At 45.0% G+C, this 18,879-nt stretch overlaps 1 protein-coding gene across 2 annotated transcripts in view; it reads left to right on the top strand.

Annotated features, from left to right (window-relative positions):
- Positions 1–255: 255 nt before the first annotated feature.
- Positions 256–18,879, top strand: part of LOC311142548 (Krueppel-like factor 8) — an 80,260-nt gene continuing 61,636 nt past the window's right edge. For both annotated transcript variants that reach the window (XM_084178225.1, XM_084178224.1), the window contains exon 1: positions 256–525. In XM_084178225.1, coding sequence (XP_084034351.1) covers positions 499–525 — 27 coding nt within the window. In that variant the 5' untranslated portion in view covers positions 256–498. The remainder of the gene's footprint in view (positions 526–18,879) is intronic.

Genomic DNA, 18,879 nt, shown 5'->3' with positions numbered 1-18,879 from the left:
CGCTACAACTTACTTTACATCATTAGGTTGACATGTGTGTGTGTGTGTGTGCCTTTACAGAAGCTATGACGGCGAAATGCATGCACATTTAGTGTGTGGTTTTGGGGGATAGTTTCGCGTTGCTGCAGGCTCGGGTAGGTCTGGTCTGTGGCTGGCTGTTCAGTTTCTGATTGACAGGGTTGAGGGGTGGAGACGCAGGGTGGGGTCACAAGCAGGGAGAGGCGGAGGAGAAACGAAGAGAGAGAGCCCAACCCTGTACACGGCAACAACACACCGAGAGAGAGAGAGACTTTACTGGTGAAGGAAAGAGGAATAGTCGACGGCGTGGATATGATCTAAAATAATATCCGAAGAGGCAAACAATACAACTTTCTCCCAAATAGCAAATTGATTCGAAAGGTGGAAAACTGCCAAAAAGATTACTATTATTCAAATTCACCCCACCCGATCGACCCCCCCTCTACTCCACCCCTTCACCGCTGCACCCTAGCTACCGAGATGCACACCGAGACTCGAAGCAAGAAAGTAAGTCTGTCTTGACCATTATTGACTTTGCCCTGTCCAGCAAACTGCTATCGGCAGATATTTAAATGAGTTTACATTGTCAGTTCAACATGTGCCAATTTAAAGAATTGGAGAGTGTCTTACAAGGGGGAAGGCATATGTAGGAAGCTTGACTGTTACATTCAGTTAGCTTGGTAGTTGACCAACTACTAGGCAACGGTACTGATAATAATAGCATGCTAGCTAGCTAGGTGACTGACGCAGGCTACTGAGAGCTAGAGGTGGAGAGTCGAATCGATTCCTCGACTCCCGGTGTCGACTCCCATTTCTGGGTGTCAAGCTTCGATTCTGCTAGGAGTCGACTCCTAAGATTCAGTATTTTTGCAACGGAGGAATCGACAACTAAGATTCAGTATTTTTGCAATGGAGGAGACTTTTGCCGTAGGCTACTTCCAAGAAGCCAAACTCTGGCATCTTTCACAGCAAAGAAAGAGGTTTGATAGCTCCGACAATCGACCGCAGACAGTGATGTTGCCTCTCTCTCCCTCTCTCTTAGTAACTGTTCTCTCCTCTGTAAACGTTAACAATTAACGTGCATGCAAATGACTGGAACGGGTTAACTATACATGCCTTCTCGGGTAACTGTCTCTCTCTCTCATTCCCTCTCTCTGCGAGCTTTGGGGTCCAGGTTTTTTAAAGTGCACTGTGATCTATGTGAGCGAATGAGGCAGGAAGGAAACGCAGGAACTGCAGCTAGTACATAGAGATAGATAGAGATCTCAAGATGGGTATAACCCCTTTTAGCATGGACATTGCCATTGAGGGCTTCGACGATTCAACTGGGTGAGGATTCCTATGGGTTGGGAGAGATCAGATAATGATCAGAGCATTGTCTTCTTCTTCAAATTGGGTTGACTATGGCTTTAAGCTATATCACTGCCATCTAGTGGTCACAATAGATGCGTGACACAATATTTGTTTGTGGACTCCAGTACTGCAGGTGGTGGTAAATCACCAATATTAGCTTTACACTTTTTTCAAACACAAAATAAGAAAAATGACTTCTTCAAAATGGAGACGGACTCAATGGTGCTGCCCATGCCTCCACAGCCCCCATAATGGCACAGATACAAAGATGAGATCTCTATCTATCTCTATGAGCTAGTAGGACACGTCTTAGTTCCTTAAAGGGACAGTAGCGCTCGCTCACATCCCAACCCAGGGAACGAGCCAGGTGTAGGCCTATTGCCTCGAGCGACACTGTACACGCATCCGGCCTGCCGCATCTCGTGCACAGAACTTTACATCATTTGGAAGCCTGCTGTAAATGTTTTGGTACAGCCGTCAGGTACAGTAGCAAAGGGTCAGAGTGCAAGACAAATATTCAGCCTCAACCAGGGACAGGAAAGGAAACCCATCCTTCAAGCTTGTCTGGGGTGTCAAGACTTTTCATCATTCACAAGATCGTTATCCTTCAACAGCAATATCAATAAGGGTTTCATTATGCATTACAAATTAAATAGATAGCCTACTGATCTATCATCATGTTGACAAAAATGATGCATTATCTCTGAGATGCCTCCGCATTTCTTTTGGCCTCAGTTATTGTTTTTCTCTAAGCATGACACAAATCCATTTCTTATCATATCTGTAGTCAGTGTAGTTGCCTTATTATGATGATTGACAGTTTCATGCTGTAATGAAACATGAATCGGATGTCGTCACTCGTCAGTGCTACACAAGAGATACAGACCACACTCCTTTTCCTGTGTGTTTGTGTGTGTGCAAGCGTGCGTCTTTGTGTGTGTGCTCGTCTGCGGGTATGCGTCTCTCTCTCTGTGTGTGTGTGTGTCTGTGTGCGAGTTTGGCTTGTATACGCCTCTGTATATGTGTGTGTGTGTGTGCATGGCATGGATTAGGCCAGCTCTGAAGGTGTAATCTATAAGCAGGGCCTATTACACATTCCTATGCAGGGCAGCAGCAGCCTCAGTAGGCCTAATGGTTGTGAGCACAGCTCTGTGGAGGGAGAGGCCCAGTCATTTGGAGGCCGGTAGTGTGTGTCTGTCTTGTTTCTGTTTGTTTGTGTGTGTCTATGTGTATGTTTCTGTGTGTGTGCGCGCGGCTCAGCCCAGGGTGTGCCAGACGGTAGGCAATGATTAACAGGGGATAGATAAACTTTGCTCAAACTGGTTAAATGCGGGACGGGAGACGAAGGCAGCCATCTCCTGTGTGTGTTTTTTCTGGCCACAGGGTAACCCACCCTAGGGAGGTGTCTGTCAGGGTGACATGGTGACATAAGGGACACACAGTGACTGGTGGTGCCAAGGTGCTTCATGTTGTGGTGGTATTGGCTTAGGTCATCTAGGCCTGATCCTGACCGTTTCTACATTCAAGCATGCCAAATTGTCAACTTACCAAATAAAACATTGACAAGTTGACTAAGGCAGAAACAGACTGGCACCCAGGCTAGGAGCAGTGGCCCCTTTCGGGCTTCAGCTTGTTTGGGATTTGAGACAGGAGTGGGCCCTGTACTATTACAGGGTTGTAGCACGTAGAGCATGATATTTGAGGCGGAGGGGATTCATTGGTGAGGGTGTCACAACAGGGGGTAAAGAGAGGTGAGGTGACCCTGACTTGGCAGACTGGGGGCATTAGCTGACTTTGGGGTAGCCAGTCACGTGGGTATGAGCTGGGTGGGGAGACAGGGTGGATGGTGTCACAGGGGTATTAGTTTGGAAGGAAGGGAAGAACAGGAGGGTGGGGTTGGGGTGGTGCCATAGGGGTATTAGCTTTGGAGGACAGGAGAGGTGGGGCGATGGTAAGGGGGGTGTAATGCGTGTCACTAGGGCTGGCACAATTACCGTATAGGCCTAACTGTGTAACGGAAGGTTATGGCTGAAGACCTTCATGAACATAAAATAACCGTCATAACCGTAAAGGATAATAATTGTGTACAGTGCATTCGGGAAAGTATTCAGACCCCTTGACTTTTTCCACATTTTGTTACGTTACAGCCATATTTAATTTAATACACATTTTCCTCATCAATCTACACACAATACCCCATAATGATGAAGCGAAAACAGAAATAAGTATTCAGACACTTTCCTATGAGACTCAAAATTGAGCTCAGGTGCATCCTGTTACCATTGATCTTCCATGAGATGTTTCTACAACTTGATTGGAGTCCACTTGTGGTAAATTCAATTGATTGGACATGATTTGAAAAGGCACACACCTGTCTATATAAGGTCCCACAGTTGACAGTGCATGTCAAAAACCCAGCCAAGAGGTCGAAGGAATTGTCTGTAGAGCTCCGAGACAGGATTGTGTCGAGGCACAGATCTGGGGAAGTGTACCAAAAAATTTCTGCAGCATTGAAGGTCCCCAAGAACCCAGTGGCCTCCATCATTCTTAAATGGAAGAAGTTTGGAACCACCAAGACTCTTCCTAGAGCAATCGGGGGAGAAGGCCTTGGTTAGGGAGGTAACCAAGAACCCGATGGTTACTCTGACAGAGCTCCAGAGTTCCTCTGTGGAGATGGGAGAACCTTCCAGAAGGAAACAATCTCTGCAGCACTCCACAAATCAGGCTATGGTAGAGTGGCCAGACGGAAGCCACTCCTCAGTAAAAGGCACATAACAGGGAGTTTTTCCTAGCCACCGTGCTTCTACACCTGCATTACTAGCTGTTTGGGGTTTTAGGCTGGGTTTCTGTACAGCACTTCGAGATATTAGCTGATGTAAGAAGGGCTATATAAAATAAAATTGATTGATTGATAACAGCCCGCTTGGAGTTTGCCAAAAGGCAGCTAAAGACTCTCAGACCATGAGAAACAAGATTCTCTAGTCTGATGAAACCAAGGTTGAACTCTTTTGCCTGAATGCCAAGCGTCATGTCTGGAGGAAACCTGGCGCCATCCCTACGGTGAAGCATGGTGGTGGCAGCGTCATCATGCTGTGGGGATGTTTTTCAGTGGCAGGGACTGGGAGACTAGTCAGGGTCGAGGGAAAGATGAACGGAGCAAAATACAGAGCGATCCTGATGAAAACTTGCTCCAGAGCACTCGGGAATTAAGACTGGGGCGAAGGTTCACCTTCCAACAGGACATCAACCCTAAGCACACAGCCAACACAACGCAGGAGTGGCTTCGGGACAAGTCTCTGAATGTCCTTGAGTGGCCCAGCCAGAGCCCGGACTTGAACCCGATCGAACATCTCTGGAGAGACCTGAAAATAGCTGTGCAGCAACGCTCCCCATCCATCATGACAGAGCTTGAGAGGATCTGCAGAGAAGAATTGGAGAAACTCCCCAAATACATGTGTGCCAAGCTTGTAGCGTCATACCCAAGAAGACTCAAGGCTGTAATCACTGCCAAAGGTGCTTCAACAAAGTACTGAGTAAAGGGTCTGAATACTTATGTAAATGTAATATTTCAGTTTTAGATTTTTTTTAATTTAGCTAAAATTTCTAAAAACCTGTGTTTGCTTTGTCATTATGGGGTATTGTGTGTAGATTTAATGACGGGGATTTTTTTTTTTCATCAATTTTAGAACACGGCTGTAACGTAACAAAATGTGGAAAAAGTCAAGGGATCTAAATACTTTCCGAATGCACTGTAGACGGCAAAAACAATTATTTGCAGAGTGAGCTCTAGTTTGTATGAACATCTTTTTAAAAACCATCAACAAAAAAATTCATTTTTTAATGATAAAGGAAATATATATTATATATACAATATACAGCTCTGGAAAAAATTAAGAGACCACTGCAAATTGTTCTTAAATCTGCATCTCTACATGTATGACAGCCATTCCATTCCAGTGTCTGTTGAATTCCAACACAGGCACACCACATTCTACTGAGTTAGGTACTGATTAGGTGATCATCTGAACCAAATCTTATTTAACGAGGAAAAGTATAAAAACCACTGCTGTGGTCATCACTTTCCTCTTGCAATAGGACCAGCTGGATGGCAAAAACAGTGCTAATAGTACCTCAAAAGTAATATTAATCAAAAAAGAACTAGTGACCATGCCAAAAGAGTTGAAAAGGAACGTTTTGAGTGAGGAAAAGAAGGGTTAAATTCTGGCTTTACTGGCAGAGGGATACAGTGAGCGTCAGGTTGCTTCCATCCTTAAAATTTCAAAGACGGCGGTTCATAAGAACAAGGTCAAGCAGCAGATATTGGGGACAACAAAGCTACAGACCGGCAGAGGGCGAAAACGACTCTCTACTGACCGGGATGACCGCCAACTCATTCGAATGTCACTCAACAACCGTAGGATGACATCAAGTGACCTACAAAAAGAATGGCAAACGGCAGCTGGGGTGAAGTGCACGGCGAGGACGGTTCGAAACAGGCTCCTAGGGGCAGGGCTGAAGTTGTGCAAAGCTAGAAAAAAAACCTTCATCAATGAGAAGCAAAGAAGAGCCAGGCTGAGGTTTGCATAAGACCATAAGGATTGGACCGTAGAGGACTGGAGTAAGGTCATCTTCTCTGATGAGTCCAATTTTCAGCTTTGCCCCAACACCTGGTCGTCTAATGGTTAGACGGAGACCTGGAGAGGCCTACAAGCCACAGTGTCTCGCACTCACTGTGACATTTGGTGGAGGATCGGTGATGATCTGGGGGTGCTTCAACAAGGCTGGAATCGGGCAGATTTGTCTTTGTGAAGGACGCATGAATCAAGCCACGTACAAGGTTGTCCTGGAAGAAAACGTGCTTCCTTTTGCTCTGACATTGGTCCCCAACTCTGAGGAATGGTTTTTCCAGCAGGACAATGCGCCATGCCACACAGCCAGGTCAGTCACGGTGTGGATGGAGGACCACCAGATCAAGACCCTGTCATGGCCATCCTAATCTCCAGACCTGAACCCCATTGAAAACTTCTGGAATGTGATCAAGAGGAAGATGGATGGTCACAAGCCATCAAACAAAGCCGAGCTGCTTGAATTTTTGCGCCAGGAGTGGCATAATGTCACCCAACATCAATGTGAAAGACTGGTGGAGAGCATGCCAAGACGCATGAAAGCTGTGATTGAAAATCAGGGTTATTCCACCAAATATTAATTTCTGAACTCTTCCTAAGTTAAAACATTAGTATTGTGTTGTTTAAAAATAATAATAATAATAAATAATATGCCATTTAGCAGACGCTTTTATCCAAAGCGACTTACAGTCATGCGTGCATACATTTTTTTGTATGGGTGGTCCCGGGGATCGAACCCACTACCTTGGCGTTACAAGCACCGTGCTCTACCAGCTGAGCTACAGAGGACCACCCTGTGGAAAAATGAACATGAACTTATTTTCTTTGCATTATTCGAGGTCTGACAACACTGCATCTTTTTTGTTATTTTGACCAGTTGTCATTTTCTGCAAATAAATGCTCTAAATGACAATATTTTTGTTTGGAATTTGGGAGAAATGTTGTCAGTAGTTTATAGAATAAAACAAAAATGTTAATTTCACCCAAACACATACCTATAAATAGTAAAACCAGAGAAATGTATATTTTTGCAGTGGTCTCTTAATTATTTCCAGAGCGGTATGTTATCTATGTAGTTTCTATATTTGTGATTTTTTTTTTGGCAACCGCCAACAACAGGAGGAGCCCACTCTCAATGAGTGTATTTATTTAACCATTATTTAACTAGGCAAGTCAGTTAAGAACAAATTCTTATTTACAATGACGGCTTACTTGTAAAGCCCCTGCGGCCAAACCCTCCCCTAACCCGGACGATGCTGGGCCAATTGTGCTCCACCCTATGGGACTCCCGATCACGATACAGCCCGTGATCAAACCCGGGTCTGTATTGACACCTCTAGCACTGCGATGCAGTGCCTTAGACCGCTGCACCACTCTGGAACCAGCCTGCTGCTGCCTTCTGCTGCTCTGCTAATCATCAGATGGGGGAGGAGAGGCGGTAGGGGGCCCACATGGTAACTGATTAATACATTTACATTTTAGTCATTTAGCAGACGCTCTTATCCAGAGCGACTTACAGGAGCAATTAGGGTTAAGTTCCTTGCTTAAGGGCACATCGACAGATTTTTCACCTAGTTGGCTCGGGGATTAGAACCAGCGACCTTTAGTTTACTGGCACAACGCTCTTACCCACTAAGCTTACTGAGTCCGCTCTCAATTAGTGTATTTATTTAACCATTATTTCACTAATAAAAAATTAAACTGCATAATACACTGAACAAAAATATAAATGCAACATGCAACAATTTCAAAGACTTTACTGAGTTACAGTTCATATAAGGAAATCAGTCAATTGAAATAAATTAATTATGCCCTAATTTATGGATTTCACATTACTGGGAATACAGATATGCATCTGTTGGTCACAGATACCTGAAAAAAAAGTAGCAGCGTGGATCAGAAAACCAGTCAGTATCTGGTGTGACCACCATTTGCCTCATGCAGCGCAACACATCTCCTTCGCATAGAGTTGATCCGGCTGTTGATTGTGGCCTGTGGAATGTTGTCCCACTCCTCTTCAATGGTTGTGCAAAGTTTCTGGATATTGGCGGGAATTGCAACATGCTGTTGTACACATCGATTCAGAGCATCCCAAACATGCTCAATGGGTGACATGTCTGGTGAGTATGCAGGCTATGGAAGAACTGGGACATTTTCAACTTCCAGGAATTGTGTACAGATCCTTGCGACATGGGGCCGTGCATTATCATGCTGAAACATGAGGTGATGGATGAATGGCACGACAATTGGCCTCAGGATCTCGTTACGGTATCTGTGCATTCAAATTGCCTAGATAAAATGCAATTGTGTTCGTTTTTCGTAGCTAATGCCTGCCTGTACCATAACCCCACTGCCACCATGGGGCACTCTGTTCACAACGTTGGCATCAGCAAACCTATTGCCCACACGATGCCATACAGGCTGTCTGCCATCTGCCCAGTACAGTTGAAACCGGGATTCATTCGTGAAGTGCACACTTCTCCAGCGTGCCAGTGGCCATCGAAGGTGAGCATTTGCCCACTGAAGTCGGTTATGATGCCGAACTGCAGTCAGATGAAGACCCTGGTGAGGACGACAAGTTTCTGACAGTTTGTGCAGAAATTCTTCGGTTTTTCAAACCCACAGTGGGTCATCAGCTGTCCGAAGGTGAAGAAGCAGGATGTGGAGGTCCTGGCTGGCGTGGTCTGCGGTTGTGAGGCCGGTTGGACATACTGCCAAATTCTCTAAAACAATGTTGCAGGTGGCTTATGGTAGAGAAATTAACATTACATTCTCTGGCAATAGCTCTGGTGGACATTCCTGCAGTCAGCATGCCAATTGCATTGTATTGTGTGACAAAACTGCACATTTTATAGTTGCCTTTTATTGCCCCCAGCACAAGGTGCACCTGTGTAATGATCAAGCTGTTTAATCAGCTTCTTGATATGCCACACCTGTCAGGTGGATGGATTATCTTGGCAAAGAAGAAATGCTCACTAACAGGGATGTAAACACATTTTTTTAAAATAACTCTGGATTTAAGTTTTATCACAAGCACATACAGGTATCTGCCAAAATAAAGGAAACCCCAACATCAAGTGTCTTAAAAGGGTGTTGGGCCACCACGAGCTTCCAGAACAGCTTGAATATGCCTTGGCATAGATTTTACATGTGGACCTAAACCATGCCAGGAAAATGCACCATAACATAGACTTTGTATATGTGTTACCTTTATTTTGGCAGTTACTGGTATGCCTACAGTCGGGAAGGCTGCAGTTTGGGCAGCATGCCCGTCAAATATACAGCTTGTTGTGTTGTGGCCATTGACATATAGTCCATAGAAGGGTATTGGAACCTCTTACCCTGGCAATGTGATTGTTAAACTCATGGGTACACTAGCAATGGGTGCCTGTCCTGGCTTGAATGGCAACTGCCATCTATAGATTATATTTGTACGGTTGGATTTCAAAATACAATCGTGGGAAAAACGTAGTTTGGAAACCAATAGAAACAATGTTTTCAAATTTTTTTGCAAACAGCAACACTGTTTTTCAAAGTAGCTCATCTGCCATCTAAGTGATCTCTGATTTGTTAATCGAGCCCTGGTTAGCTTAGTAGACCCCCCCCCCCCACCCCGCTCTGGACCAGAATTAGGCTCTCTCTCCACTACCTATTGTTCCTGCAGTGAGGATTCAACATCTTCATCGAATGTTTTCAGAGTTTATCTGGAGATAATCACCAAAAAGCAGTTGTAGCCTACCAGTATGCAAATTAGGTAGCCAAATGAAAGGCTCTTTCACCGATGCGATTCAGTTCCTGATCCGTTCAAAAAGAGCCGTTCGTTCCCGAACAACTCATCACTGATGAGTCACTTTATCGGTCACTGGCAAGTCTCGACATAGGAAAATGCAAACAAGATCTTGGTTTACTTGTCCCGATGCGATACCATGGAGATACTGTATAACTGCATTGTATGATTTATGAATAGCAAAGGGATATAGGAGATTTACTTTATTCAGTCAGTTCAACACTTTTTATAAACTAGTCAACACTTGCTGTTCGGTCGTCAATCAAAGCACAGTAAATAGCCTATGCACCCCGACTCTGTGGCAGGCTATATGAAAGTTGAAACACACAAAAGAAAATGAATGAATGTGCCACAAAACAATTAAGTCAATTAAACTCATCGTAACCACTTACATTACATGGTACATTCACTCACAGGAGTGATGAAGAAGCATCACGCTCTCTCCCGCTTCCGTGAAAAGAAATGTGACTGCAGCCAACCACATCGCACAAAAATAACACAGGTACCGAGAGGCGGGACAGACCGCAGACTGAAAAACCAGCAGTGTTTCCCTGTCATAGCTCGCTTTGTGACTGACAGGCGCCTGTCCTATCAATAGATCACTAGAAGATGCATATCGTTCATTTGAGCAGGAGAAAGCTATGCAGACTTTTAAATGGGGGGGAAAAAAAGCTTGAAGTGGAAAATGTAGCCGGCCGACACTGAGTCTATTATCGGCTGTTTATGCGCTTAGGGAAAACACTGATGATAGGGCTGGGGCTGGGTTATAGGGCCGAGACTGTGAGTAGAAGCAGTCAAGCAGAGGTGCTGTCAGAGACCACAGGCACGCCACCCTCTCCCTCTTATTTCTGCCCCTCCCTCAACCAGCCTCCCCCTGCCCAACATGGAGAGGAGTGGAGGATTGGAGATGTAGAACGAGCTCTGCCTGGAAAATAACTCCCCAACACTCTTGCCTCCTATAACAAGGATCAGCTAGCTGCTATAGCCTAACCCTGCAGCCACCATCTAGGAATGCATACTCCAGTACTCTCTGTCTCTGAGTCTCTGGCTCACTGGGTACATCCCAAATGGCACCCTATTCCCTATATGGTGCACTACTTTTGACCTGAGCCCTATGGGCCCTGCTAAAAATTGGATTTGTCACACGGGGACACATCCTCTGTTGAGGTGTGAAGACGAGCCACAGCTATTCTCTCACCTCTACCTTTCTGTCAGAAGTGTCAGGACTCATATGCGTGTCAACCTGCTCACTGTGACACTGGTTTCAGCTAAAGTAGCTCCTCTCAGAGAAGATGCATTCTTGACTCTGTATGCAGTATGAGGTGGTGTGAGTGGCAGAGTAAATGAGGAAAAGAGAGGGGGACAGAGGAAGGGAGGGAAAGAAAGAGGGAACAGGGAATGTATGGTTCTGTCAGGGTTACACACGCACGCATGCACACACAGACCGAAGTGTGTGTGAAGAGTGGGGTTTGTGTATTCTCATGTCTGATAAGGATAGAGAGGGTACGCTAAGCCCGTCTTTTTATGGTGGACTAACACTCAGTGATAAAACATTAAAGGGTTCAACTCTACTACCACAAGGGCTGCGTCCCAAATTGCCTCCTATTTCCTTTAGTGCACTACTTTTGACCTGAGCCCTATACTACGAATCAGGTTTGAGGAGTTACGGAGGTAACGTTGGTCAACTCTAAATTCAACTCGGGATAAACGGTACTACGAAAGTGGCTCACGAATCCTTCAGAACTAACCTGCTCCGTGGCAGGCTAACTCAGGGCTAACTCCATTTACCCTGAATGAAGTGTCTGAGCTGGGAGTTGAGGTCCAATGAAATCAGATTCCCTCTCTCTCACAAAGATTGCATCATCCCCTTCATTTGAGGAAGATGACTGATTTTATTTAAGTGTTTATTTGTGTGTAAAAAAAAAAAAAGAGTAATGTTAAAATGCATATCACATTATGCATTTGATAGGAGTGGGAAAAAAGGTGCTCGTACACACCAAAGACAGCATGACGATGACTAATAAAATAAAGACAGCACTTCTAAAAGTTACAAGCCTGCTAGAGTTAGCGGCTAGCTTTGGAAAACCCTGAGTAGATCTAGCTTCCTTCATAGTATACCCCTCAAGGCCCATATGGGCTCTGGTCAAGAATAGTGCACTAGACTTTTATATAGGGAATAGGGTGCCATTTGGGACAGAACTATCCCTCATCCCTGCTCTGTCTCTCTGTGCTCTGTTAGTGATTATGTGTGCCTGGGGGTCCACTCACCACCTCAGCATCAATACTCATCATGTACTGTTCATTCAGAAAGTGTTCAGACCCCTTGACTTTGTCCACATTTTGTTAGGTTACAGCCTTATTCTAAAATTGATTAAATTGTATTTTTCCCTCATCAATCTACACACAATACCCCATAATGACAAAGCAATTTTTGGAAATGTATTAAAAATAAAAAACGGAAATTACATTTACATAAGTATTCAGATCCTTTACTCAGTACTTTGTTGAAGCACCTTTGGAAGCGATTACAGCCTGGAGTGTTCTTGGGTATGACGCTACAAGCTTGGCACACCTGTATTTGGGGAATTTTTCCCATTCTTCTCTGCAGATCCTCTCAAGCTCTGTCAGGTTGGATGGCGAACGTCGCTGCACAGCTATTTTCAGGTCTCTCCAGAGATGTTCGATCGATTTTAAGTCCAGAGACTTGTCCCGAAGTCACTCCTGCATTGTCTTGTCTGTATGCTTAGGGTCGTTGTCCTGTTGGAAGGTGAACCTTCGCCCCAGTCTGAGGTCCTGAGCGCTCTGGAGCAGGTTTTCATCAAGGATCTCTCTGTACTCTGCTCAGTTCATCTTTCCCTCGATCCTGACTAGTCTCCTAGTCCCTGCAGCTGAAGAACATCCCCACCGCATGATGCTGTCATCACCATGCTTCACCGTAGAGATGGTGCCAGGTTTCCTCCAGAAGTGACGCTTGGCATTCAGGCCAAGGAGTTCAATCTTGGTTTAATCAGAACAGAAAATCTTGTTTGTCATGGTCTGAGAGTCCTTTAGATGCCTTTTGGCAAACTCCAAGCGGGCTGTCATGTGCCTTTTACTGAGGAGTGGCTTCCATCTGGCCACTCTACCATAAAGGCCTGATTGGTGGAGTGCTGCAGAGATGGTTGTCCTTCTGGAAGGTTCTCCCATCTCCACAGAGGAACTCTGGAGATCTGTCAGAGTGACCATCAGGTTCTTGGTCACCTCCCTGACCAAAACCCTTCTCCCCCGATTGCTCAGTTTGGCTGGGCGGCCAGCTCTAGGAAGAGTCTTGGTGGTTCTAAACTTCTTCCATTTAAGAATGATGGAGGCCACTGTGTTCTTGGGGACCTTCAATGCTGCGGAAATGTTTTGGTACCCTTCCCCAGATCTGTGCCTCGACACAATCCTGTCTCGGAGCTCATGGCTTGGTTTTTGCTCTGACATGCACTGTCAGCTGTTGGACCTTAGACAGGTGTGTGCCTTTCCAAATCATGTCCAATCAATTGAATTTACCACAGGTGGACTCCAATCAAGTTGTAGAAACATCTCAAAGAAGATCAATGGAAACAGGATGCACCTGAGCTCAATTTCGATTCTTATAGCAAAGGGTCTGAATACTTATCTAAATAACATATTTCATTATTTTTTTTGCAAAAACAAATCTAAAAACCTGTTTTTGCTTTTTCATTATGGGGTATTGTGTGTAGATTGATGAGGGAATAATTTTTTTAAATCCATAAAATCCAGAACCAAATCAAGAAGCGTTCACGTGATAATTTGGTTCTGGTTTGCTAAGATTAGTCAACAGTGGATGTCTAGATAGAATACATGGTGTATGTTATTTTACTGGAAGCCTGTTTGAAGGTGGTAAGGTGAGGTTATAGCAAGAACACAGCTCATTGTGGCTTTAGTGATGCTCTCCCTCTTATTCACTCTTTTTCTCTCTCTAATTCACTCGTTCTCTCAATTTCAATTCAAAGGGCTTTATTGTCATGGGAAACATATGTTTACATTGACAAAGCAAGTGAAATAGATTATCAAAAATTAACAGTAAACATTAAACTCCAAAGGAATAGAAACATTTCAAATGTCATATGGCTCTCGCTCTCCGTCCTCCTTTGCCCTGAGTGCTCTCCTGAAACGATCCTATTCCTCCAGCGCAGAAACAGAAACAGACTAGCCCAGTTCGGCTCTATCTGGGTCTGTCTGGCATATAGAACCACTGTTCCATGAATCCGGTGTAGTGAAACAGAATGTTTTGTGGGGCCTCTGTAGACCCTGTCCTACGTCTCAGAACTAGGACTGCATCAAAGGGAAGGGTGGCAGCTGAGACACACACTGCAGATGTTATCAGCCGGGGGAAGGTTTACTTAGTGGGAGCCGCTAGTTGGAGGATTCTGAGGAACGTACAGTATCTGGTGTGTGTATGTTATGGGTGTGTGTGGGTCTGGGGGAAAGGAGGAGCGATTGGCTGGGTGAGGGGATGAAGGCAGGCTGCAGGCAGAGGGGAGCTGGGAACTGCGAGGGAGGGAGTCAGTCTGGGTTGGGTTTGGTAGGATAGGAGGGGGCTGCCTGGCTAGCTGGCTGTGTGGTTTCGCTTGGAGAAAAGGAAGTGTGTTTTTTTTTCTGTTGAGAGAGGGATGTAGGCTGTTTGGGAGAGGAGAAGGGGAGAACAGCTCTTGTATCTGAGTGCCTCTGGTAGGTGTGTGTGTGTGTGTGTGTGGTAGGGGAATATTGTCCATGTCTTTCCAGATTAGGGCTGATGTGACGGATTGAACCCCTACCATCGCACCACAATCATTAACCAGCGAAAGAATCCTGTCCCCATAGCAACCCCTGCAGCTCTGCCAAGCGCACAGGGCCAAGCTGAAAAGCGAGAGGAGGAGGAGGAGGTAGGGTGGGAAGGGTGTGTCTGTGTGTGTGTGTGTGTGTGTGTGTGTGTGTGAGGGATTTCCATGGAAAAGGGGTCTTTGGAAATATCTACCAGAAAAAGTCTTAAAAGGAATTAGAAATGCTTTAAAACACTAATGTTGAAGTTAAGATCCCTGCCAACTAATAACATCTTTAAGATATTTTCTAATTTCTCTCGCTAATGAGGAGGAAGGATAATGAAAGTTCACAGAATTAACAAGTAAAGGTAGACCTATCAATTAGTTATAGTGTTTTATCGATATCCATTTTGTTTATGAATTATTAAGTAATTAAAATGATTTTACCAAATTGTACAGTACATAACCGTAGAGTTCAGTACAGTAGAGCATCATTCAGTTCAGTACAGCAGAGTACAATAGAGTACAGTAACGGAAAAATCGCAAAATCGGTAACGGAATTTCTGCAATTGAAGTTGTCACAAACCACAGTTGATTTCACAAGTTTGTACAGTACAGTAAAGTACATTACAGCACAGTAGAGTACAGTAAATAAAAGATAATTACCGTACAGAAGAGTACAGTAGAGAAAAGTAGAGTATAGTATAGTACACAGAGCACACTAGAGTTGAGTACTCCATAATGTACTGTGGTGTACAGTATTGTAATGAACTCTACTGTACTCTATTGTACTCTGCTGTACTGAACTGAATGATACTCTACTGTACTGTACTGAACTCTACTCTACTGCTATGTACTGTACTCCACTGAGCTCTACTGTGCTGTACTTTGATGTCCAAACTTGTGAAACATAGACATCTATGATTGGTTCAGATTTGGTCCGGTCCGGACCAACCAAATTTGGTCTTGTTTGGGGGCAGAGCTCATTACAATAATAGCCAGTGTGTAGAATAATACCCAAATATGCAAAGGAGGATATTGCATATTTATACCTTTGTGTACCTATTTACGATACATCACCATGAAGACAATGACATTCATATCCATAATTATATATTTTTTGTGTAGTACAGATCAGGGACCCATGATGAAATTCTGTTACCGCAATTCCGTTACCTGGTGTAAATCCACTTCATTTACTGTAGTTCAACAACCAAAATATTTATTTTTCAAAGGGAATGTGTCATGTCACAGCTGTACAGTGCATTCGGAAGGTATTCAGACCCCTTCCCTTTTTCCACATTTTGTTACGTTACAGCCTTATTCTAAAATTGATTAAATGCATTTTATTCCTCATCAATCTACACACCATTCCCCATAATGACAAAGTGAAAAACAGAAATACCTTATTTACATAAGTATTCAGACCCTTTGCTATGAGACTCGAAATTGAGCTCCAGTGCTTCCTGTTTCCATTGATCATACTTGGAGTCCACATGTGGTAAATTCAATTAATTGGACATAATTTGGAAAGGCACACACGTCTAAGGTCACACAGCTGACAGTGCATGTTAGAGAAAGAACCAAGCAATGAGGTCGAAGGAATTGTCCATAGAGCTCCGAGACAGGATTATGTCGAGGCACAGATCTGGGGAAAGGTACCAAAAAATGTCTGCAGCATTGAAGGTCCCCAAGAACACAGTGGCCTCCATCATTCTTAAATGGAAGAAGTTTGGAACCACCAAGACTCTTCCTAGAGCTGGCCACCCAGCCAAACTGAGCAATCGGGGGAGAAGGGCCTTGGTCAGGGAGGTGTCCAAGAACCCAATGGTCACTCTGAAAGAGCTCCAGAGTTCCTCTGTGGAGATGGGAGAACCTTCCAGAAAGACAACCATCACTACAGCACTCCACCAATCAGGCCTTTATTGTAGAGTGGCCAGACGGAAGCCACTCCTCAGTAAAAGGCACATGACAGCTCGCTTGGAGTTTGCCAAAAGGCACCTAAAGACTCTCAGACCATGAGAAACAAGATTATCTGGTCTGATGAAACCAAGATTGAACTCTTTGGCCTGAATGCCAAGCGTCACGTCTGGAGGGAACCTGGCACCATCCCTACGGTGAAGCATGGTGGCAGCATCATGCTGTGGGGATGTTTTTCAGCGGCAGGGACTGGGAGACTAGTCAGGATCGAGGGAAAGATGAACGGCGCAAAATACAGAGCGATCCTTGATGAAAACTTGCTCCAGAGCGCTCAGGACCTCAGACTGGGGCGAAGGTTCACTATCCAACAGGACAACAACCCTAAGCACACAGCCAACACAACGCAAGAGTGGCTTCGGGACAAGCCTCTGGATGTCCTTGAGTGGCCCAGCCAGAGGCCGGACTTGAACCCGATCTAACATCTCTGGAGAGACCTGAAACTAGCTGTGCAGCGACGCTCCCCATCTTACCTGATGGAGCTTGAGAGGATCTGCGGAGAAGAATGGGAGAAACTCCCCAAATACAGGTGTGCCAAGCTTGTAGCGTCATACCCAAGAAGACTTGAGTCTGTAATTGCTGCCAAAGGTGCTTCAACAAGGTGCTGGTTTTGCTTGGTCATTATGGGGCATTGTGTGTAGATTGATACATTTATGTTAAATAGTGAACCTGGCCTACCTCTTTCAGTCTGCAGTACAGATGAGCTCTCTTTTGCAGTCACTAGGCCAAACTCCTTCCTTGCTGTGTCTAATGTGGTGTCAATCAGCCATAAATTGCATCCCAAATGGCACCCTATTCCCTATTCCTATTTATTTAACTAAGCAAGTCAGTTAAGAACAAATTCTTATTTACAATGACGGCCTACACCGGCCAAACCCGGACGACGCTGGGCCAATTGTGCGCCGCCCTATGGGACTCCCAATCACGGCCGGTTGTGATACAGGCTGAAATCGAACCAGGGGGTCTGTAGTGACGCCTCAAGCACTGAGATGCAGTGCCTTAGACCGCTGCGCCACTCGGGAGCCTGATATAGTTCACTACTTTCAACCAGAACCCTATGGGCACTACATAGGGAAAAGGGTGCCATTTCGGATACAAACTGGCTGTGGGACTGTCTTCTGGGTGTTGAGAGAGAAAACATCCCCCTAGATAAACATTGCTACCAGGGAACAAGCTATTTTATAGTTCTGAGAACCGTTTGCCTCTCTCTCTCTCTCTCTCTCTCTTTCCCTCTCTCCTTCTCTCTCTCTCCTTCTCTCTCTCTTTCTCTTTCTGAGTGTGCGGGTGAGTCGGTTAGGAACAGTTTGGGAGGCAGGCAGGCAGATTGGAATTCAAACTCCAATTTATTGGATGCGAATGTCCACTTCAAATGGATCCCAATCCCAGTTAGTGTTTTATTTGGGGTGGGCATGTGTGCGTTTCTGTCTATGTGGACAAGAGTGTACTGTGCACAGTGTGCAGTGCCTCTTTAGGGCGTGTCGGAAGTGGTGGCCAGCCTTGCGTCAGCAGGGTGTAGTAAGATAAGACCCAGCCTCTCCACTCCTCTCCTCCCTTCTCCTCTCCTGCTGTGAGCTTCATTGCCAACCAGAAGGGAGACACTCCCAGGCGTTTGTGTGTGTGTGTGTGTGTGTGTACACAGACTCCTCTGTTTTTTTGACTAAGCCTGCTAAAGCCTTAAAGCAATTAAATAGTAGTGTTTGTGTCTCTCTTTTGGTATCTGTGTGACAAAGTCAATAAATGCCTTTTTGAGGGTACAGAGAAAGAACACACTTGTTGGTGTTCACAACGCCCTCTGATAAAGTACTATATACTTTTATTTAGTTCCCCTTTAAACCACAACGTTTCTCTCCCTTCCCACTTTCCTTTATCTCTCCCTCTTCCTCATAGACAAAAACACAATAACAGGTCAGACAGTGTGACAACATGTTGCATAACCCAAAGCAGTTCAACTTTGACCCCAGCCTGTCAGTGAACACCACTCCTTAGCTTCTCTGCTCCTCCTCATCCTGGGAGAGAGGTGGATAGTAACCCAGTCTTAACCCCTGACTTAAGCCTTAGCCTACCTCAGTACCCAGCTTCATTCTCAGTTTCAGAACCTATCCTAAGCCCCAGCCCTAGCCCTATACCCCAGCTCCAGCACCAAGTTTCAGCTTTAGCCCCAAATACCAAGCTTCTTCCTCAGGCCTCAGCTCTCCAGGTAGGTTTCAGGGGGGTGAATGGAAGATATGTAAGGAGCACCCAGGCTGGGTTAGAGCTCTCAGGCACTGCCTTTACCTTTTTTAAGGGAAACTGCACCCGCTGATTTGGCCTAGTTTTTTGTCTTGCTCCTCAA

Source organism: Coregonus lavaretus (assembly GCF_964263955.1).
Source record: "Coregonus lavaretus genome assembly, chromosome: 15".
In the NCBI taxonomy this organism is placed as follows: Eukaryota; Metazoa; Chordata; class Actinopteri; order Salmoniformes; family Salmonidae; genus Coregonus; species Coregonus lavaretus.
The sequence above is the reverse complement of the archived record's forward strand: the minus strand, read 5'-3'. Positions and strand labels throughout refer to the sequence as shown.